The sequence below is a fragment of the Moschus berezovskii genome, chromosome 11, assembly GCF_049115385.1.
Source record: "Moschus berezovskii isolate FMDL1 chromosome 11, NW_MosBer_1.0, whole genome shotgun sequence".
NCBI classification, from domain to species: Eukaryota; Metazoa; Chordata; class Mammalia; order Artiodactyla; family Moschidae; genus Moschus; species Moschus berezovskii.
In genome coordinates, this window is record NC_142470.1 from 89,079,184 (window position 1) to 89,103,276 (window position 24,093).

Sequence of the window (24,093 nt, forward strand, 5' to 3'; positions counted from 1 at the left end):
ACCGTCACCATCTCTCGAGACTTGAACATCCACATGGGCAATTCTAACAACCCTGTGGCCTCTGAGGGCCTCAACAACCTCACTTCTGGTGGTCCACACAGCATTTACTCAAGTTTGTGACGACATATCGACAATGGACATGTCTGAAGAGGTTTCATTTATCTTCAGAATTATGATACCTATAGCTAGGGTGACCATATAACTTATTTTCCAAACTGGTACAGTAAATGAAAGAGAACACCAAAATAATTAAGTTATATCATTTTTGGAAATATTTACTTATTGATGACAAATTGGTTTTCATATCAAAGCCTCTGTAAAATAATTACATTCCAAAGCTGTTTTCCAAAATAAGACACTTCTTTTAAAAAATTAACTTGTGTACATTGAAGCAACATTGAAAAAAACTTTATATCAATTACCTGCACATTCAAAATAATAGGCAGAATAATTGCCCCTAGTATTTATGTCTTGTAATTAGTTTCCTAGATAAATCTGTCACTGGTATCTTAATGAAGAATTTCCTTTTTGAAGCCAGTTGTCATATTTTGAAGTTTTTGAACAAATCTGTTTGCAATTGCCTTTGAAGTAAAATTTATGGTTAATAAATTTGAAATCATTGACACCTTGGTAGACCACAACATTTTTAATTGCCGATAACCCCTCAGGTATTGAGAAATTGGTAAATTCTACACAAATTCTAAATGTATACTATTTTGATTCAAAATTTCTTACATAAATATTTAAACCCAAGTATTAATATAGGTACTATCTTTTGGCCTATATTCAAAGTACCATTCTCCAAAATACATTTTTACAGAATATAACTTGTCAAGTAGAGTATAGCTATTTAGAATGCTTCCGAATGCTCCCTATCGCGTATGTAATTTCATATCCTAATGAATAAGTCTTGGAAGTAAAAAGTGGGGTTCAATCAAACCCAGGTCAGCTTATTTGAATGGAACTATTAATAGTAGTATCTAGTTAACAAATGAAATATCCAAGACGGATGTTAATCTAAATGGGACCCAGAACAGCAGGCATATAAACGGGGACTCTCCCAGGTAACAGCTCTATCACTGACCCTCCGAGGCAGCTCGTAGTTCTCCATCCTGGCAGCACATCATCAGTATCATCACAGAGCTCGTCAGACCTGCCGATGATCCGGCTTTCGTCCCAAAGACTCAGCTTTCATAGATTGGGATGGGACCTGGGAATGAGCATTTTACTCTAAAACTCTAACAAACAGCTTGGGCTGAGAGCGGCTGTACCAGCCTGATGCACTGCTTCTAAAGCCAGGTCGCTGGAAGGGTGGGAGGCTCAAGATGGAAGGGATTTATGTGTACATATAGCAGATTCACTTTGTTGTACAGCAGAAACCAACACATCATTGTAAAGCAATTATACTCCAATAAAAAAAAGAATATGGGGAAAAAAAGAAGCCAGGTCAGTGTGGTCCTCTAGGGCCATTCCCCAACTACTCCATATACTGCAGGAACACAGTGATTCCCATAACAGAGAAGACAGAGGTAAACCAGGAGCAGCCGTGCTGCTGCCACGTTGTCCCTGCACCCATGTGCGTGTGCTGTCACCTTGAGCCAGGAGAGGGAGCACAGCAGGTGCTCTGGGGCATGAATAGAGGGTGGCCCTGCCACAGCTCTGTGACCACTCTCAGGAACACAGAGTGATTGCATGAAATCTTTTCAAACATTTAATTAACCAACTCCTATATTGTCTTGACAAAAATGAAACTTGTGGAGAGTTAACAGATTTCTGCCTGGAGATAAAGATGTTAAAAATCTTACAAAAGCTCTAGGTAAGCCTGTTGTAAGTGCTTTGTTCTGTTTTCAATATTTATTTTAAAAACAATTCTGAAAGTGTAAAATCCCCAGCATTCCCAAAGCAAGGTATCTTTTTGGTTTATCCTACAAATTAATGATCATCTTTCTAACTCCAAGTATGAAAAACCACCCTGGCAAGGAAAAATAACAAGATGTGGTTTGCAAGCCCTGCCTTCCTGGCTGTCCCACGTGTGCCCCGTAAAGTGTTGGGGGTCATCCCAGAGCCAGTCGGGAGAGCAGCTTTTGCTGGTGCTCAGCCTGCTCTGAACTCAGTTCCGAGGCTGTGAGTTGAACTCTGTGCAGATGTTCTGAATGACCTTGGGGACGACTTTGTAGAGGTTGTCAAACTCGTCCACGAAGAAGGCGTGGTCCCTGGCAGGGTGAGTGGCGATGACATCCAGCTCATCCTGGGCAGCCCACGCCACGCCTATGGCATAGGTGATCACGCCTGTAGGGACAAAGGGTGGATGAAGTGAATGTCCCCAAGGAAAAGTGCGGACATCCACCTTGGCCTTCCTGCCACTCTGTTGGCCATTGTGCTTGAACGCAACCAAATCCAAAATCAGAAATGTGCCCAAAGCATGAACATGTGCTGCATTCAGCAGCAGCGAAATTGATACAGTTGTTCTCTCATAGGGGTTTACCATCGTTTGGAGAAAAAAACAACAAAACAGAAAAATGGAGTCAATCCATGATAAGAATTTCATGAGGAGCAGCGGGGGCATGATATCTGGGACGAGCAAAACTTGGGTGCCCTGCAGATTATACCCCATGGCACACACCTGCTCTGTGTGTAAAGTCACGCAAAACTGAGTCTTAACTGCCTCAAAAACCAGTTCAAGATCTTTTAAATGTAAGTGAAATGATGGGTAGTCAAATCTACCTGCCTTCACTAATCAAGATTGTTTTAAGACTTGCATGTCCTGCAAGTGGCTCGTAGCCTCAACAATAAGATGTTTGCCTGAGTTATTCTCCAGAAACTTGGAGTCAGCTGAGCTGAGACTCAGCTGTGTCTAGTTCAGCTGAGCTGGTTAAGACTGGATAGGACCACTGACCCCCCAACCTGGCATGCGTGAATGCCCACTTAGTGGCCGTTAGAACATGTGCAGAGGCCTGTAGCTTAGTTACGCCTGAGCAGAACAATTCCATATCTTCTTCCTACAACTCAGATGCCCCACTCCTTTGTTTGCCATCCTGTAAAGCCCTGAGCCCCTTGCCTTTGGGGAGGTAGACTTGTGACTAGTTCTCCTGTATGCCTTGTGGATAAGCCCTCTCTTTGCTGCAAACCTTGGCCAAAAACAAAACCAGTGGAGCTGAATCACTTTTGGCTTGAGGGTGACTTTATAAGCTATAGGCTCCAACCGCAAGGATTTCTGGAGCAGGAAAACTTGCACAAGGACCTGGAGAGCTGGTGACCCAGCATCTGCCCCACAGAAAAGTAAGTGTTTCCAGATAAGGAACAGCGCTGACTGCTGCAGGGGGATCATTGGAGATGAAAGGGAAAAGGTATTCATTGTAAACAAGATGCCGGTGCTTGGAGGGAGAAGTGTCCAGGGAGTCAAAGCCAAAGGAACCAAGTGAATTGCTGTGAGTTGAGGTCGAAAGAGAAATGAAGATATGGGGCAATAGGCCTGTGGCTGTGAAGAGGAGGCAGGTGGTAACTGGAGCCAGAACATGGGGTCAAAGGGAATTATTTGCCCCTTTAGGAAGGGAGGGACTGGAGCTTATCTAGATACAAAGGGGAATGAATATAGTAGGATTAAAGGGTTTGGGCTGTAACCCTAGACTGAGATGCCTCAGAGAGAAGAGGAATTCAGAGAGCAGGCATCTGTCCTTAGTGGGGCAGCAGACTGCCCAGAGTGTGGTTCTTGTCTGGGGCAACTGGTGGGCAGGTGCTGACCTATTCCCATGCACCCTCCAGGCTGACCAGGGTGAGATAAACAAGATGGCCGTGAGATGTCGGGCAGATCCTGGCGGGGGGGGGGCTTTTGCCCAGGCTCCATTCCCCCGCCACCCGCAGGGCCATAGCTTTCTCTAGCATCTTCCGGGTTCCCTTTCCTGCTGATGGGAGCGCCGTCCACACCATTGGTGCTTCTGGGCTAAGCTGTTCTCCTATTGTGGCTCATTAAGATGCTAGGTCCTTTTCTCACCTTTCCACTGTCTTTTCTCTGAACATTATCTACATTGGCAAAAGTCAGGGTTGTGCTTTAAAAATGCTGCCAAGTGGTCACAGGAAGAGTTTAACTGCAGAACAGGGCTTAGACCCACTAAGATCTCGTTTCTTTTCAAAGATGGAAGGGCTGCCCTCTCCCACCCCCCGGCCCAGGTAAAGACAACAAGACCAATATTAGAGATTTAGCTTTTCACATCCTGCAATCCAACCTTACTGTAGAGAACTTTCTACTGGCAGTTCTGATAGACGGTGTCCCAGCCTTGGCTTGGACACCCCCAGGGACACCGCAGTGCTCATGGCTTTCATGTCACTTGCATCTGTTGGTCCTTGTTTAAAGATACCCAGAACATGATAGCCCTCACAGTGCCTGGGACATCATCCTAGGTCTTCACTTTCTCCTGACCAGTGGGTCAAGGATACCCTCTGGGTGAGGCTCAAGGAGAGGCATTGAGAAAAATGAATAAGAGAAGCTGAACACAAGCTGGGGATGGACGATCTTGGGCTTGTCATCAAGAGTTGCCCCACCTGGCTCTGCCCACTCACTTTGGAACTTTGAGCAGTTTGCTTCTGAACCATAAACCATCTTCACCCTGCTGACAGGAGCCCAAGGGGCTTGTGACTGCTGGCACATGGGCCACCTGCCATCCCACCATTGAGTGCTCCCTATGGGGTAAATCACTGGTAAGATGGTCTGAACCTGGTGTCTGGTTACTTTTCCAGAAGCCAGAAATATTGGTTCCTGAAGGCTTATTTTTATATCCCTCCTTGTTGCAGGAAGGATTAAAAGCAGCTTTAAAGAATATGGGAAATCCTGCAAACAAACCCAAATTAAATGGAGGCAGAGACTTAGTGCACGCACACGCACACGAAAACTTCCCCCACAATAGGTAAGTCTTGTTCACTAGTACTTACTACAGGTTTTTGGTTCACTGATGACTCTGTTTACTTTTATTGTCAATACTAGTATTACTGTCACTAGGGGTTTTCTCCAGGTTGTATTTTCCTTGTATTTTATGGCACTTTTCAAAACAAGGATTATACATAGATTTTGTCCAAAAGGCATTATATATGACTGATTTTTTGAACATTTACAAAAAAATGTTTTGCTCATTTTTCATGGTTTTAAACTTTCTGTTGTCCTCTTCCAAATTTCATATGGAAATATCTCTTTAAATATTTTGAATGAAAATTTCTTTGAGGTCTCCCCCCAAACCTCCAATATCTGGTTAGCAGTTGCTTATATGATACTATTATACTTCTGTTTTAAAACATCCATTTTCTTCACGTTTCTAACACAGTTTTGTGGTCTTCAACGGAGATGAGAGTGAGGAGTCAAATTTCTCTGTAATGCATCAGATGGTGGTGTGTGCAGCCTCAGAGTGCGGGATGCAAAGAAGGGTAGCGTCCACAGGCCTGATGCTGTGGAAACTACCCTCGTGTCCTTGCCTGACCCTTCTTCACTACCCAGAGGGCCCTGTGGTGTTGAACTACACCCTAATGCCCTAGGGTTGGGAACATTTTATTAGGTACTAGACAAAACCAGTGCCCAGAGAGACAACCCATCAAGCCCCAGAGATCTGCTCAGCCCCAGACTGGTCAGCAAGACCAGCTCACTCACCCTTGTGATGGGCAAGCATGGCCGGTATCCGGATGTCGTCATAGGACCTCCCGTCGGTGATGAGTATCATTAGCTTCCTCTTGTTGGGCTTGGACTTCTTGAAGAGCAGTTCCAGGGCATAGTTGATGGCAGCGCCCGTGCTGGTCCCTCCACTCCAGTATCCCACCCTCTTGATGGCATTGAGGACATCAGATTTGGTGCTGTACTCATCGAACCCAAACTCCAGCCGCTGCTCGTAGGTGTATTGAATGGCCCCGATCCGCGTGTCCGTGTCTGAAATCTCAAACTCCCTGCTGATGTTGGCCACAAACTGGAGGACCGTGCGGAAGTTGCTGGTCCCCACACTGCTGGAGCCGTCGATGACGAAGCCGATGTCGGCCGAGTTTAAGCAGGTCTTGCTGCAGGCCAGTCGGTCGGTGTCACAGACCCGCTTCACCAGGGGCTGCACGGTCTTGTGGAGGCTGAACCAGTTCTGCACGGTGAGCGAGTAGAAGCCGTTGGTTCTGCACACAGCCTGGAAGACAGGGGCAGGCCACCTGCCAGGTCAGGTGTCTCACTCTCCAATGGATCTCCGTGACCGGCCACCTAAGGCCTCCGTCCATCTCGGTTCACCCAGTCAGGTGCTCACAGGGCAGAAGCCCCTCAGGTTATCTCTGACCCATCCCCCCACCCTCAAGCCAGGTCTCTGCTTTCATGGAGAACCATCAGTCAGGCAAATCTACAGGGAGAGGGGAATTGCTGGTTTCAGCTTCATATTTATGCCTCTCCAGGCCCCTTGGTTTGTACTGGCAGCTAGCCATAAGGCTGGCATTGGTGGGCACCAACCCACGAGGATGAAAGAAAGCTTTTGTTTGACTGGGAAAACAAAAGGCACACAGGAGATGAAGCTTAAGAACTGGTTAGAGAGCAGACCTGCATCCAGCAAGAAGGGGGTTCCACACCTGTGCCCAGCACCCAACTAGATGTTCTTAACATCATTTCACTACCCACCCCCTGCCCACCTTAACCTTATAGGTTGGAATTCTAACCCACTTGTCATGAAGGAACAAACTGAGGACCAGTTGTGAACTGACATCCTTGAGGTCACAACTCAAATCTCTCTGCCCTCAGAACGCCAGCTCTGTCCCCTGGACAACCCTGCCTCCAGGCAAATGAATGTTTACTTGTGCCCAAGCATGTTCCAGAAAAAACTCAAGGTGCCTGCAAGTAAACATTGAGCAACCTGGTTGGTGTGCTCCTGGAAGTGACCATTTCCCTTGCCACTACCTCTCCAGAGGTCACAGAGAGAATCACAGACCTGCTGGCTATGGATGAAGGTGTATAATTAAAACATTATTTGAAAAAAAGAAATGACTTTTAAATGTCCTGGGAAATGTACTTTAATTGGTTTGTAAAAACCTAATGGGGTTCACAAAACTTTCCATGACTTAGGCACCATATGAGATGGGTGTTGAGGCTGAGTTGAATTCTAGCCAATGGATGGGGGGCGGGGACCCCCACCAGGCAGTCTTAGTGAGTCAAGCAGGAGAGAGCATGGGCAGGACACCAGGTGGCTGCAGCTAGGAAGCTGGGTTAAGACCACCCTCCAGAAGACCTCAGGAGTAACAGTGAATGGAGAAGGATTTGGAGCAAGGACCCTGTGGGACTGGGAAAAAGCATGAGATGCACTGTGAAATCTAAACTAAACTGGGGAGATCCAGAAGGGAGAAAGAAGAGATGTAAAGTACCAGTACGCGCTTGAACTGGGGAGGTGGCACTGGGCATGGGAAAGACTGGGCAGATGTGAGCTACATGACACGGGAACTGACAAGTTGTTCTGGGGTGACTCCGGGTGTCTGGGACAGCTGTGGGGTCAATGCACAGTCCAGAGGAAGAAGGAATTTGAGTGGGAAAGATGATGCACTTGGCATGTTGATGTAGGATTTAAGGTTCTTCAGGTCATCGGGTGGAGACTAGTTAATCAGCTAGAAACTGATGGCTACTGAGCTCCAGAGAAAGCAGGGCGGGAGACACAGAAGTGTGTCACTGCTTGTGAGTGAAGCCTGAAGCTGTGGCCCTGGGAGAGATTCTGGAGGGAGTAAAACTAGTGAACAGAGGAGAGAGCCAAGGAAGTCTACGCTTCGGGTACAAGACGGAGAAGAGGAGGGAGCAAGTGAAGTAAGAACCACACTGTGTCCCAGAGGTTAAGGGAGACGAGAATGATGAAGTGCAGGATCTGTGCAGGGAGCTGAGCCCCAGTGGATCTGGAGACAGGATGCTAACACTGGGGAGCATGCCCCCTCCTGTCCTCCTCCTTTCCTTTTTAAACCCGGGGTCCTGTCTTTGGAGAAAGGTTTATGTGGGGTCTACTGTATAAAGCATACACAAAGTGAGCTGCATTGGGGGAATAGGCCTAGATTCCCATCTGTTCTGCCTCCATGTCCTGTTGGGCATCTCCGCAGAACTCAGGGGCAGTTGGTTTGAAAGCCTGCGCTCCCTGATGTGGTTTAGTTCCTTTCCTTTTCTTGTTTATCAGATTAATTGACTTGTGGCGCATGTGTGCCCACGGGTGTGCTCGTGTGAAGACTTGCTGGGCTGCCCAGTTGAGGTCCCCTGGGGCTATGAGAGGCACTCAGGGGAGCCTCTGATGTGAGGCTTTGGGGACCCTGCTCCTCCCAAGGTGCTGATGCCAGGCCTCAGTTCACCAGGTGTGTGGTGGGTTGTTGGGCGTTGCTTTGAGAGGGTAACTCCAGGTTCCAGACTCACCAGTCTCTCACTGGAGACCCTCCTGCCTAGAAACGAGCTTAACATCCGTTTGAAAAACACAAGAGACACAGCCTGGATGGCCACTACAGCTGTGCAAAGTCTAGGGCATTCTTATATTGGGTGGGTTTCCCACTTACATACCTTACATAGAAGGCATACCTTGTTTGCAAACATACCTTGTTTGCAAAGTTGGGCTCCAGCACGTACTGCTTCTCATTTTCAGAGGCACCTTCAATGGTGATGAAGAAAATGTTGATTCCTGACTCTCTTGCAAACCTTGAGGCCTCCTCCACCTTGTCCGTGGGCCAGCCGTCCACCATCACCACGGCCACGTTGGGAGCACCACCTCTGTTTCCATTAAATTTGGAAAAGAAGTTCTTGGTCACAAAGGAGATGGCCCGGCCTGGAAGAAAAATAAAACTCATGCTTGGAGGGATTATGGAACAGATCAGAGCAGCATAAAGAGGTGCAGAAAAATATTCATTCCTTCCCTTGTTGGCTTGTTTTCTTTTTTTAATCATGTTAACTAGTTTTGGGTGTACAGTTCAGTGGTATTAAGTACATTCACAATATTATGGAACCTATAGCGCTAGCCATTTCCTTCCCCAGCTTCATTTTGAGCTTCATTTTCTCATTTTCTCTTGTTTTAAAAGGTTTTACACCATTTGCAGCAACATGGATGGACTTAGAAATTACCATACTAAGTGAAGTAAGTCTGACAGAGAAAGACAAATATTCTATGATAACACTTATGTGGAATCTGAAAATTAATATAAATGACCTTATATACAAAATAGAAACAGACTCACATAGAAAACAAACACATGGTTACCAAGGAGGAAATGGGGGGGGGGCAATAAATTAGGAGTATTGGATTAACAGATGCAAATTACTATACATAAAACGGATAACACTAAAGATTTACTGTGAAGTGGACCAACCAATATATTAATGTAAGGTAATTTGCCTCCTATAAAACAAATTAAAAAAAAAAATAGTAGTTACCATAAAAAAAAAAAAGATTTACTGTAAAACACAGGGAACAATATTCAATATTTTGTAATAACCCGTAATGGAAAATAATCTGAAAAAAAAAAAGAATCACTTTGCTGTACACCTGAACCTAACACAATACTGTAAATAAACAATACTTCAATTTTAAAAATTAATTAATTAATTAAATTAAATTAAAAATTCAATCAGCAGACGAATGGATAAGAAAGTTCTGCTGCTGCTGCTGCTGCTAAGTCGCTTCAATCGTGTCCGACTCTGTGCGATCCCATAGACAGCAGCCCTCCAGGCTCCCCCTTCCCTGGGATTCTCCAGGCAAGAACACTGGAGTGGGTTGCCATTTCCTTCTCCAATGCGTGAAAGTGAAAAGTGAAAGTGAGGTCGCTCAGTCGTGTCCGACTGAGTGACCCCATGGACTGCAGCCTACCAGGCTTCTCCATCCATGGGATTTTCCAGGCAAGAGTACTGGAGTGGCTTGCCATTGCCTTCTCCGAATGAAGTACTACTCAGCAATTAAAAAGAATACATTTGAATTAGTTCTAATGAGGTGGAAGAAACTGGAGCCTATTATACAGAGTGAAGTAAGCCAGAAAGAAAAACACCAATGCAGTATATGAACACATATATATGGAATATAGCAAGAGGATAACGATAACCCTGTATACGAGACAACAGCAGAGACTCGGATGTGTGAAGCAGTCTTTCGGACTCTGGGAGAGGGCGAGGGTGGGATAATTTGGGAGAATGGATTGAAACATGTATATTATCATATGTGAAATGAATCTGACATGGTTGGGGGCTCCCCATCTCAACACTCTGTGGATTTAAGAGGCCGTTCCTTCTGGAAGTGTATAAATTAGCCTGAGATAGAACCTGCACACTGAATTTACTAATTAAGAAATGAGAAACCAGAACTATAGAGGTGGCATGGAAATATAAGAAACTATTCTTAAGTAATCTTTTAAAACTTTGAACAGTTACAGATTTTACCATTTGTTATAAATTGGTATATGTAATTTAACCAGAACCATAAGAAAATTAGTATTGTGTGAATTCTGAAGCACTTTCAACATGTTGTGGGAATAATGTGGACTTTCTTGAGTTTTACACATTCATAAGTAAATGGTCTGTATCTCGTGCCTTTGTTGGTTTTCTGTGAGCTGTAGTTTCTGGGAAGTGAGCAGCTTTCATTCCTGTAACTCTTGTAATCCAGTCATTCGTGTGCCTCCTTCATGAGGATTCAGTACGGCTGTGGTGCTGTTATCCCTCTGATAGGAACTCTAACTCGGTGTAAAGCCCCAAAGGTCTGTTACTTATTTTTATTTTATATTGTACTATATTTTATTTACAGTGTTGTGTTTGTTTCAGGTGTATAGCAAAGTGATACAGTCATATATATATGAATTAACAAAAGCAGTTCTCGTCTTTTGATGGGGTGTGCATGGTTTATAACATAAATGGCATTACTTTGAGAAAGGGATAACGTAGGTATGGTATTGGGTATTTTTTCTTTTTGCAGCTTGAGGCAGTTGTAAAATAATGTAGCTTTTTACAACTGTGTATTCTATAGTATTTTTTCATTTGGTGAAATAATGTTTTTGACATTGTGCTTTGTACCATTTATTAAATAAAAATTTAAAAAAAATAATAAAAAGTTTTTGAGATCTGCACGCAGGTGAGAAAAGCTTTTCATGGAAACAATAGTGTCCATTCTCTGCCTGGGTGCTGAAGTTGACCTCATTAAGCTCCTGAGCCGTTTCCAAAAGTGTGGGATAGCCTTCTCCTTGGGCTTTGAGCACTTGCGGTGAGTCTGATGCTCCAGGTGTGGAAGGGTGTATTCTGGATTCAGTGGAATCTTGTGTCATTTCCACTAGAGACACAGGCTGGCCTGGAAGGCACCACACCACTAAGCACTGAGAGATGTGTTCTACCCTGGCTGTGCTTTCTACTGGCCGTGTGGGCCTGGATAGGTCACTCCAGACTGCTGGGCCTAGGTTTCCGTGATGACAGCTGACTCAACTGAGAGCAGCAGTTGTGAGGGATGACGCAGCTTCCCAGCATGCCTTTCTCAAGCATATACTTAACACTTGTCTAGGGCCTCAGGAGATTTTTGGAATCAAGGAGGGTGAGAAACTGTACCAGTTTTGTGGGACTTTCCCAGGTTTAGTACTGAAAGTCCCATATGCCCTTGGGCAAACTGGGATGACTGATCACCCCAAAAGCAGGGCTCTTAACCTGGCCTCTGTGGACCCTTGGGCACTGGGGGTGAGTATCCACAAATCCCTGGAATTTATACACAGTATTTTGTGTATAAAGCCAAAGCAAAAATAATACCCAGTTGTGGATGTGATTGATGATAGAAGCTAGGTCCGGTGCTATAAAGAGCAATATTGCATAGGAACCTGGAATGTTAGGTCCATGAATCAAGGCAAATTGGAAGTGGTCAAACAGGAGATGACAAGAGTGAATGTCGACATTCTAGGAATCAATGAACTAAGATGGACTGGAATGGGGGAATTTAACTCATGACCATTATATCTACTACTGTGGGCAGGAATCCCTTAGAAGAAATGGAGTAGCCATCATAGTCAACAAGAGTCTGAAATGCAGTACTTGGATGCAATCTCAAAAATGACAGAATGATCTCTGTTCGTTTCCAAGGCAAACCATTCAATATCACAGTAATCCAAGCCTATGCCCCAACCAGTAATGCTGAAGAACCTGAAGTTGAACAGTTCTATGAAGACCTACAAGACCTTTTAGAACTAACACCCAAAACAGATGTCCTTTTCATTATAGGGGAATGGAATGCAAAAGTAGGAAGTCAAGAAACACCTGGAGTAACAGGCAAATTTGGCCTTGGAGCACGGAATGAAGCAGGGCAAAGGCTAATAGAGTTTTGCCAAGGGAACGCCCTGGTCATAGCAAACACCCTCTTCCAACAACACAGGAGAAGACTCTATACATGGACATCACCAGATGGCCAACACTAAAATCAGATTGATTATATTCTTTGCAGCCAGAAATGGAGAAGCTCTATCAGCAAAAACAAGACTGGGAGCTGACTGTGGCTCAGATCATGAACTCCTTATTGCCAAATTCAGACTGAAATTGAAGAAAGTGGGAAAAACAACTAGAGCATTCAGGTATGACCTAAATCAAATCCTATATGATTATACAGTGGAAGTGAGAAATAGATTTAAGGGACTTGATCTGATAGAGTGCCTGATGAACTATGGAGGGAGGTTCGTGACATTGTACAGGAGATAAGGATCAAGACCATCCCCAAGAAAAAGAAATGAAAAAAAACAAAATGGCTGTCTGAAGAAGCCTTACAAATAGCTGTGAAAAGAAGGGAAGCAAAAAGCAAAGGAGAAAAGGAAAGATATATCCGTTTGAATGCAGAGTTCCAAAGAATAGCAAGGAGAGATAAGAAAGCCTTCCTCAGTGATCAGTGCAAAGAAATGGAGGAAAACAGTAGAATGGGAAAGACTAGAGATTTATTCAAGAAAATTAGAGATACCAAGGGAACATTTCATGCAAAGATGGGCTCAATAAAAGACAGAAATGGTATGGACCTAACAGAAGCAGAAGATATTAAGAAGAGGTGGCAAGAATACACAGAAGAACTGTACAAAAATGGTCTTCATGACCCAGATAACCACGATGGTGTGATCACTCACCTAGAGCCAGACATCCAAGAATGTGAAGTCAAGTGGGCCTTAGGAAGCATCACTATGAACAAAGCTAGTGGAGGTGATGGAATTCCAGTTGAGCTCTTTCAAATCTTAAAAGATGATGCTGTGAAAGTGCTGCACTCAGTATGCCAGCAAGTTTGGAAAACTCAGCAGTGGCCACAGGACTGGAAAAGGTCAGTTTTCATTCTAATCCCAAAGAAGGGCAATGCCAAAGAATGTTCAAACTACCGCACAGTTGTACTCATCTCACATGCTAGTAAAGTAATGCTCAAAATTTTCCTAGCCAGGCTTCAGCAATACGTGAACCAAGAACTTCCAGATGTTCAAGCTGGTTTTAGGAAAGGCAGAGGAACCAGAGATCAAATTGCCAACATCCGCTGGATCATCAAAAAAGCAAGAGAGTTCCAGAAAAACATCTATTTCTGCTTTATTGACTATGCCAAAGCCTTTGTGTGGTTCATAATAAGCTGGAGAATTCTGAAAGAGATGGGAATACCAGACCATCTGACCTGCCTCTTGAGAAAGCTGTATGCAGGTCAGGAAGGAACAGTTAGAACTGTACATGGAACAACAGACTGGTTCCAAATAGGAAAAGGAGTCCGTCAAGGCTATACATTGTCACCCTGCTTTTTTAACTTATATGCAGAGTACATCATGAGAAATGCTGGGCTGGAAGAAGCACAAGCTGGAATCAAGATTGCCAGGAGAAATATCAATAACCTCAGATATGCAGATGACCCCACCTTTATGGCAGAAAGTGAAGAACTAATGAGCCTCTTGATGAAAGTGAAAGAGGAGAGTGAAAAAGTTGGCTTAAGACTCACCCTTCAGAAAACTAAGATCGTCCCATCACTTCATGGCAAATAGATGGGGAAACAGTGGCTGACTTTATTTTCTTGGGCTCCAAAATCAGTGCAGATGGTGATTACAGCCATGAAATTAAAAGACGCTTAATCCTTGGAAGGAAAGTTATGACCAACCTAGACAGCATATTAAAAAGCAGAGACATTACTTTATTAACAAAGTTCCATCTAGTCAAGGCTATGGTTTTTCCAGTGGTCATGTATGGATGTAAGAGTTGGACTATAAAGAAAGCTGAGCACTGAAAAATTGATGCTTTTGAACTGTGGTGTTGGAGAAGACTCTTGAGAGTCCCTTGGACTGCAAGGAGATCAGACCTGGGTGTTCACTGGGAGGACTGATGTTGAAGCTGAAACTCCAATACTTTGGCCACCTGATGTCAAGAGCTGACTCATTTGAAAAGATCCTGGTGCTAGGAAAGATTGAGGGCAGGAGGAGAAGGAGACGACAGAGGATGAGATGGCTGGAGTATTTATAAGTGTTTATTTAGGCACAAAGGCCATAGCTTTCAAAGGGATCCTCAATCTAAATAAGAGTTAAGAGCTACCTTCTTAAGACGTTAGGGTTATAACGATATACTCAAGGCTTCTTTGGTTCTGGCATCACTGACTAGTACAATCTTATCTGTCAAATGAAAGGATCAAATGGTTACATACTCAGTTGCTAGAGAAGTGTCTTGGAGAACTCATGTGAGCTGGCTGCGTGGAAACCTCAGAGAACTGCATTCACAGCCAAAGCTGATTTCTTTCAAGGCCCGAGGGACCCGGCAGTCCCCTCTGGTTTACTGTCAGCTGCCTGTAGACAAAGCGCAGGGAGCCCTCAGAAGATCACCTTGACCTCACCCAGTCTTAAATCTGGAGGCCATAGTCAATTTGCACTCAATACATGTTCCATTAGCCTTCTAGCGTGTCTTGAAAGCAGAGGCTAGAAATCTGAAAATTGCATTGTTGAGATTTCCTTGCAGCTAGAGTTCTGGATGTGTTTTAGTCTCATGAAATGATACGCACATGAGGTTTAGAAGATGAACATAGGGTAGAGGTGGTACTTTTGATTCTGCTATTTCTGTAGCCATGTCTGTAGAGTGACTTTTCCAGGGTAGAGTTAGCAGAGGTGCCCATGATTGGTGACCAGCTTCCTTGGTGTTGAGAAGGTAGGGTGCAAAGCATGTATTTTGTGGCTGTGAATGGAGCAGGGAAGGCATGTTTTTGGAGCTGGCAGCTGTAGCAGAAGTTTCCCGATCAGCATGGCTTCCTGGCTGAAGCAGATTCCTAAAGAGGCTGCAGTGGTAGAATCGAGAAAGTAATTTTCTGGTCTTGAAAGAGGCATGGCTCCTCAGAGGTCCTGGATCTGCAGGAAGCCTTTGGAAGCCATCTTTGAAAACTCAGCCTAGAGTATGTTTCTTCAGTAATTCTCAAAACCATTTCATACCCTGAAATAAATCCCTTTCTGCTTAAATCAGCTGGAATGGGTTCTGTTCTCTAAACTCAAACCCCCATCAATACAGGGCAGATATAGAACATATTACCTACTGAAAAAACATATACTGATTTTATTAAGACACCTCTCTAATCCCATCAAGGACATAGGATGTCTTCTGAAGTTTTAGAGTTTTACTCATGATACCTTACTGGAATTTCATTGATCTAAGTATTAAACTGAAAACAAATCAGACATCAACTCTATCATGTTTGTGATGAGGCAATATCCGATTTGATGTCTCGGATCCAAGTGACTTGGATGGTGTTATTTAGAATTGTTCAGAGATCAAAGGCTCTTCATTTGCTATATGCTAATGTACTGGTCTAAACAGATGTATATTGAAGTGGGGAGGGAAGTAATAAATCAGATGTACTGTAATTTTGAAGATGCTCCTTCAAAGATAGCTGTATTCCCTGTGCACATTCCATCCCAAGCAACATGGCTCACATCTCCATTTCTCTGGATTGTGATGGTCCAGACAGGGTCCCCGAGGAGTGGGCAGTCCTCCCAGTGCCCCAAAGTCAGACTGTAGCCCACCAGGCTCCAGGCAAGAATACTGGAGTGGTTAGTCATTCCTTTCTCCAGGGGATTTTCCTCACCCAGGAATCGAACCTAGGTCTCCCTCATTGCCTCTGTGCCACCAGGGAAGCCCAAAGTCAGACTACCATTTTTAAATTGGTATACTGCATGGGCTCATTAGTGACCTTTGAACTTGGTTAGTGTGAAACTAGTCCTAATTCCTGCTCACCTCTGGGGAACTGATAAAATGGAGTTTTTGCACTTGCCCCACTGAAGACTAGATTTGACCTTGGAATTTTGGTGCCCCACTCCCACTCCACCCCATCACCACCAGGAAGGCTCAGATATCACAGGAGACACAGCTTGAAACAAAGACCATGTCTCTGCACAGTTATCTCTGTAACAGGAGCTGATTAGAGAAAGATTCCCAGGGAGCACTGTGAAGCTTCCTGAATGCAGCCAGTTACAGATTTTATTTATTTTTAAATTTTATTTATTTATTATTTGGCTGTGCTGAGTCTTGGTTGCTGCATAGGCTTTTCTCTAGTCGTGGAAAGTGGGGGCTACTCTCTAGTTGTGGTGCTTGGGCTTCTCATTGTAGTGGGTTCTCTTGATGCAGAGCATGGGCTCTAGGGCACAGGCTCCATAGTTGTGGCACACAGGCTCAGCTGTTCCACAGCATGTGGATTCCACCCGTGCCTACTGCATTGGACGGCACAGTCTTTACTACTGAGTCACCAGGGAAGCCCAAATTTAATTTTTATTAAAAATTTCTATTTTACAAAATACAAAGAAAAATAGTTGATGACTTATAGACCTGTCATGGTAGTCGTAACAGTAGTCCTGCTTGTCCTAAAGAAAACTGATATCCTGAGAAAACAGGCCTGCTAAGAACCCTCCAGCATGTGTGCAATAATGATTTTTGCCCCCAATCCACGGTAATACTTTAGGAAAGATACAGACATTCTGTGAGTCATTTCTTAATGGATTATTTGATTTTTCCTTTTTCTATCTAGGATGCTAGCAGACGACCACATAGAAGGAGAAACCATAGTAGCAAGAATATCTGAATCCAGATTAGACAGTAGACAGACATTAGACATATACCTGCATTAGACAACCCTCCTCTCTGAGAAATCTTCTCTATGGCTGCCTTCACGTCCTGGGAATTCATGTGAGTCTTGAGATTAAATTGGGTAGCAGGATTGTCTCTGAAGATTCAGAACAAGAAGTAAAAATTAGTGGGAAAATTATTACCCTTGGAGCAAAGCAGAAATCAGAGTTGTTTTATATACAAATAGAATGGAAGCTACTTCCAAACCTTAAGCTGGTGTTATACAATGCCCCAAAGAACTGTTGGTGAGACGGGAGGACTGGGTCCTCGGCAGGGTGTGTAGAAAAAACCGGTTGGTTTCAGGGCTTACGAGGTGTGGGTTCTGGTTTTGACTGTGCTGTTTCCTAGCTTCGTGACCTTGGGAAGTCATCTGACTTCTCTGGGCCTCAGTTTCCTCATCGAGATAAAAGTAAAGACCATCACGTTCATGTTGCTAAAGAGCAGGACTGTTGTCAAGTGGGATTTTGCAAATGTCGGGATGTCCCCAGGCTGCCCCAGACCCTCCTCTCCAGGAAGAGAGTCTCAATTGATAGCCCCTCCCTCACCCCACCCCGGTACCCCAGCACTGGAACTGCATCTTAACAGTCGTGTCAAGGAGAACCCATGGTTTTGTCTTTTTCATTTTGCGACTCCTGTGACTCGGTGAGAATATTCAAATCTTACCCGGAAGGTCAACACATATTTCACTAAAGCCTGAAAAAGGTTAGCTGGAGAGGAGTTAGAGTGATTTCAGTGGAGAAACAGGATGAGAGCCCTTCTCTAGAAAGGAGTCTTTTTCCTTAGGTAACAGGCTTGGGAGCAGCTGAGCAGGGAGGGAGTGTGGAATCTTTCATGATCACGTAGACGGTGTGCCGGCAGGGACGAGGGCTCTGTGGGATGGATGTGTGTGGTCACACCCAGGATGAAGTGGGGATGCATGGTGAAATCACATGTCCCGAAGCACGGACAGTCAGTCACTGGCAGGACCTCATGCAGGCGCGACCTTTAAGGTCACACGGGGCCCTGAACTCCAAAAGAGCCTGCACTTGCTTCGATGCTCTTCCATACCTGCTCCATCAAACCACCCACATCCTCTTCTGCAGTCCTTCTTCTGACTCATCAAGTCATCCCCACAGTATGCATTCTTGATACCCTCTCCGCATCAAATACCAGGTCCTGTCAGATCAGCCTCGCAAATATCGCTTGTGACTCTCGCATCCTTTCCCCTCTGCCCGCCTGCTCAAGTTTGGACTTTGATCTTCTTTTTCCTGAACTATTCCTGCAGCCTCCTACTTGGTCTTCCTGTGCCACAGTGGACTGTCCAGAGGATGTCTTACCCCATAGGTGCTAAGAGCCTGTCAGAGGTGGATTAACCTACATGCTAATGATACCTCTTCATATTTGTAATTTTGGATTCTTTTTCCAAAAAGAACTCCCAAACTATATAAGCTTCAGAGTCCCCAAAGACTGGATCTACCCTTGATAACCAAAGAATATGAACTTTTCAGGGGCTGAAAAAAAATAATAAAACAACAGCAAAGTATTATTAGCTACAAAACAGAAAACTGCAAAATTAATATTGACAATAATAACTATGTATTTGTCTATCAAACATGTTCTAGACACCTTATTAACTATAAAATTTTTAACTCATAGAACTCTAATTACATTTGAAAATGATTGGGGGACTAGATTTTTCTCATTTTGAAAGTTTTCCTGAGTGTGTCTGACAAATGTGAAGAAATTATAGCTGACCATAAATTGTGTTGCTCATAGACTAATAATTTCAAAAGCAAAAATATAGATTTTTCTTAAGTTTTTACAGAAAAAAGATAAAATGTGGAAGCTAGTCACCTAGTCATATCTATGCTGATCCCCCAGAACCCTGTTCACAAGGCCGTCTGAATGTTGATAATTGTGTAGAGTGATTGATCACCCATTTCCCATACTACGTCTACTGTCAAGCCTTGTCTGCAGTAGGTATGTTCTATAAAGCTGTTGCAAACATCACATTAGCAGGTCTCTGAGCCATTGTTCCTAGGGAAAATAGGGGGTTGGATTCCTGTGGGCCTCTGGCCATATTTTCATCAATAGGTCAGCATATAAACTTGTTTTATGTATGTTTCTGTTTCAAGGTGCCCAATTTAATATATGTTTCTTACAATAATTAATTATATGCACATTTTCTATATCATCAAACACTAGCTGAAAGGGTTTAACATTTTCCTGACCATGGGTCATGCTGTGTAGATTTGTTTTGGCTCTCAGCTTCATAATGGCTATCCACCATACTTAAAAAAAGTAGTCATCATTTCATGAAGTCGTAAGTTCAGCCACTTTTCCATTAGTTATTTTAGCAGTTTCTGGAGCAGATTCACATACAGATAAATGAATTTCCTTTTTCTTTTTTTGCTGAATATATTGGATCATCAATTCATTAACACTGAACTCATGACCAACAGCATAGGTTGCTGAAGGAAATTTATCTAACATTTGCGGTTTCTCTTTAAGCACGTCACAGCCTTCTTGTGCTTAGAACACTGGATAGCACTTTGGTGCTACACTTGGGGCCATTAAAATTGTGAAATCATCAATGAATAGCTGGAAAATGCAGTGCTAAGTAGACTGTGAAAAGGACACTTGTTTACAGCACGAGTGGAAACAGGGCAGAGCATTGCCTTGTTTGACCTCAGCTGGGGACGCTGTATGTCTCCTTCCTTCTCAGTGTGCATCCACAAACGACTGTGAAAGTACCAGGAGGATTGATTTTGGAGATCCAGGTACATTTCAGCAAGTAGGTGAATTTGCAGATATGGAACACACAGATCATGAAGGTTGGGTATAACCTATTTGAGAACAAGCGCTATGTTCCAGCATTTCCTCTCCCTGATGCTTAGCATACAGGGGCTAATAGGGAATTATGGGAAGAAGGGAGGAATCTCAAATGTCCTTTCCTCTCTTAGACCATCCTGGGTAGAAGTGAACACCCTGCTCTGAGCCCCACACTCATCACTCTCTCGCCCTGTTACATCATGGAGGTAGATGAATCTATCTTCAGAAGCAGACAGATGAGCTATTCATATACCCAATGAATAGATGCTTTTCATTTTATTCAATGTTGTTTCTGTTAAAAATATCACCTCCCTCACTAGCTGGTAAAGTCCCAAAGAACAGAATCTCTATCACAGTTATTTATTTATTTTTAATGAATTGAAAGGTTGGATCAGAGGACTGCTGAAACTCTTTCCAATTGCTAAAATTACCATTAGGAGCAAAACCGCAAAGCTCATCCACCAAGGGACTAACAGGCAAATGTAATCAAACCACTTAGATGAATTTTACATTAGTATCCCCTGCAAATGGCATAGTGCTTAGAGTGTGGTAAACACTCAATAAATCTTTGTTAAAATGTAATGTAATTAAATTATAGGAATGAATGATAAGTCTCTAACCTAGACTCTGACCACTCTCGGTATCAGAGTGCATGGGTGTATATGTCCTTTTTGGGGACTGGTGGCCCTACCCCTTTACCTGGTTCCTTTTTCAGAGCTGAAGTTTATTTAAAAAGTTCAAAGAGATATGCCACTATATTTTTATGTAAACAATCTTTTAATTTGTAATTTTGTTAGAAGATCTCATCAAGGGAAAACACATTTGTTTCCCTCAGTGGGTATTAAAGATTTCCTTTGAAAGTAAGAGAAGGAAATAAACAAAGAGGTTTATAGCTCAAGAAGAAAACATCAAATTGTTTTATGTTTGAAAGAGGAGTTAAGACTAATAAAGAGAGATGACAGGGAGCCAGCATTTGACTGTTCATAGAAAGGACTAATTCATGCAATAGAAAAAGGACTATTTTGCAAGCGTGTGAGAAGAATGAATGCCTGTTGGAGGTGGGTACAAGTGATTCTAAGGGAGGCTGCAGCCTGGGGGCAGAGCGCTGGATGGTGCATCAGTGTCCCCAGACCTCCCTGATGACAAGCCTTACTTGAGGCGCCCTGTTAAACTCCACAGGTTTAACCAGGTCTCCCTGAGGCAGAAACTCAGTATGTCTGGGCTGGGGAGTTTTTTTAAACAAGCTGATCCAAGCTCATCCTTGAGAAAGTTTGGGGAGCCCTGGATTTTAGAGGAGTTCTGAGGCCCTTTCATTCCTAAGAATCCCATTGGTTAAAGTCCTAAAGTCTGTTGATTCACCCCAGTCACATGGAGTGAGCCTCTCAAATGAATTTTGATGTAGTAGAAACACATTAACTAATCATATTCCCTTTAGAAAGTATCTTTCAAAACTGTTTCCTCCAAGGCATCATCACTTTAAGGTTACAATAGAATAACCTGATTATCCTTCAGTTCAATCGCTCAGTCATGTCTGACTCCTTGCAACCCCATGGACTGCAGAACGCCAGGCTTACCTGTCCATCACCAACTCCCAGAGCTTGCTCAAACTCATGTCCATTGAGTCAGTGATGCCATCCAGCCATCTCATCCTCTGTCATCCCCTTCTCTTGCCTTCAATCTTTCCCAGCATCAGGGTCTTTTCTAATGAGTCAGTTCTTCACATCAGGTGGCCAAAGTATTGGAGCTTCAGCATCAGTCCTGCCAATGAATATTCAGGACTGATTTCCTTTAGGATTGACTGGTTTGATTTCCTTGCAGTCCAAGGGACTCTCAAGAGTCTTCTCCAACACCCCAGTTCAAAAGCATCAATTCTTTGGCGCTCAGCTTTCTTTATGGTCCATCTCTCACATCCATGCATGACCACTGGAAAAACCATAGCTTTGACTAGATGGACCTTTGTCAGCAAAGTAATGTCTCTACTTTTTAATATGTTGTCTAGGTTAGTCATAGCTTTTCTTCCAAGGAGCAAGCGTCTTTTAATTTCATAGTTGCAGTCACCATCTGAAGTGATTTTTGGAGCCCTCCCAAAAATAAAGTCTCTTATTGTTTCCATTGTTTCCCCATCTATTTGCCATGAAGTGTTGGGACTGGATGCCATAGTCTTCGTTCTCTGAATGTTGAGTTTTAAGTCAGCTTTTTCACTCTCCTCTTTCAATTTCATCAAGAGGCTCTTTAGTTCCTCTTCACTTTCTGCCATAAGGGTGGTGCCATCTGCATATCTGAGGTTATTGATATTTCTCCTGGCAATCTTGATTTCAGGTTGTGCTTCATCCAGCCTGGCATTTCGCATGATGTATTCTGCATATAAGTTAAATAAGCAGGGTGATAATATATAGCCTTGATGTACTCCTTTTCCTATTTGGAATCAGTCTGTTGTTCCATGTCTGGTTCTAAATGTTGCTTCTTGACCTGCATACAGATTTCTCAGGAGGCAGGTAAGGTGGTCTGGTATTCCCATCACTTTAAGATTTTTGACAGTTGGTTGTGATCTACACAGTCAAAGGCTTTCGTGTAGACAGTGAAGCAGAAGTAGATGTTTTCCTGGAATTCTCTTGCTTTTACGATGATCCAGCAGATGTTGGCAATTTGATCTCTGGTTCCTCTGCCTTTTCTAAATTCAGCTTGAACATCTGGAATTTCTCAGTTCATGTACTGTTGGAGCCTAGCTCATTCTATTGACTATCCGTAGCCTTTTAATTTTCATAATGCTAAAGTGTGATGATTTATGGAGTTAGTCACTGAGTTGAACCATGCCTGTGAACTCAGGAGGATGTTCTGGGGTAACCTGGTTGCCTAAATTGGCAGCAGGTTGGGTGATGGACTTGTCCCTTGAGGGCATTACCCAGCTTAGAATGAAATGATTCTGTCCCTCCCCTTAAAGGACTGAGCAGCTATGGTCAATGCAGGGGCCCAGGTCAACCCCCTGAGGGACTTAGCACAACTAGCCCCTTTTGAAAGGACAGTGGCCTTTCTCACATTTCCTAGGATCAGAGATTTGGAGCAGAGTCTTATGATAAAATTTTGTGTTTAGAGGAGTATTTTTTTGGGTAATTAGCAATGGCAAGCCACTCCAGTACTCTTGCCTAGAAAATCCCATGGATGGAGGAGCCTGGTAGGCTGCAGTCCATGGGATCGCTATGAGTCGGACATGACTGAGCGACTTCACTTTCACTTTTCACTTTCACACATTGGAGAAGGAAATGGCAACCCACTCCAGTGTCCTTGCCTGGAGAATCCCAGGGACAGGGGAGTCTGGTAGGCTGCCGTCTATGGGGTCGCACAGAGTCGGACACGACTGAAGTGACTTAGCAGCAGTAGCAGCAGCAACAATAATTCCACCCGCCACCAAAAAAAATAGAAAGTTAACCTGCAAGCATCTTCTTGCTGGAGGAAATATGGGCATGTATTCTGCTGATCTGAGAATTACTCTGGAGCCAGGGGGCTCTCCAGCTTGCTGTCTGTTTACTGCAGGGCTTGATAAGTGCAGGGACATAGAAACTCTTGACAACAGACAGTGTTTGGTGCTTCCCAAACTCAGTTGTGCATCCGGTCACCTGGGATTTTTTAAAAATATAGATTCTGTGGGTTGGATGTGAGGTCTGAGGTTCTGCCTTTCTCATAGCCTCATGAGAGGCTATGTCTCATACACATGACACTATGTATCATGTTTGAGTGGCAGTGTCTTTGAAGGGGGAGAATGGCTTTGAGATGATTCAAGCACATTACTTTATTGTGTACTTTATTTCTAATCTGATGCCACCGCTGATCTGACAGGAAGTACCAGTCCATGGCCCGGAGGTTGGGGACCTCTGTCTTAGAGAATGCTGTAAGAATCAAGAACATAAGCAGTGGGGCTGCAAGTGATATGGGGAAGCGGGGAGAATAAGTCTGCAGAAGGTGTGAGAAAGACAGAGAGGAAGAAGAATGGGGCTCCTGAAGCCCTAGGCTGGTGACCTTGGGGGGAGACGGGAGATGGGAGATGGAAGGGTCCCAGGGCACAGGGGTCACCAGATAACAGCACAGCCCAGTTTGGTTTGGGCGTTGGGGTTTTCAAATGATCCCCAAGTAGTTCTAATGTGCACAAGAGTGGCTGTCTGCTTCTCTAGCAGGATGGTCCAGGGATCTAGGGAGAATAATCTCAGCATGGCACGGATGGGGGCCCC

At 43.9% G+C, this 24,093-nt stretch overlaps 1 protein-coding gene across 2 annotated transcripts in view; it reads right to left on the reverse strand.

Moving 5' to 3' along the window:
* Positions 1–252: 252 nt before the first annotated feature.
* The window catches only part of VIT (vitrin), a 129,542-nt gene continuing 105,701 nt past the window's right edge, over positions 253–24,093 (reverse strand). The window contains exons 10-13 of one of the 2 annotated variants that reach the window (XM_055400862.2): positions 17,053–17,156; positions 8,554–8,780; positions 5,633–6,146; positions 253–2,289 (exon numbers count right to left, since the gene is read on the reverse strand). In XM_055400862.2, the coding sequence (XP_055256837.1) occupies positions 2,111–2,289; positions 5,633–6,146; positions 8,554–8,780; positions 17,053–17,156 (1,024 nt within the window). In that variant the 3' untranslated portion in view covers positions 253–2,110. The remainder of the gene's footprint in view (positions 2,290–5,632; positions 6,147–8,553; positions 8,781–17,052; positions 17,157–24,093) is intronic. The other variant, XM_055400861.2, reaches the window with a different exon arrangement.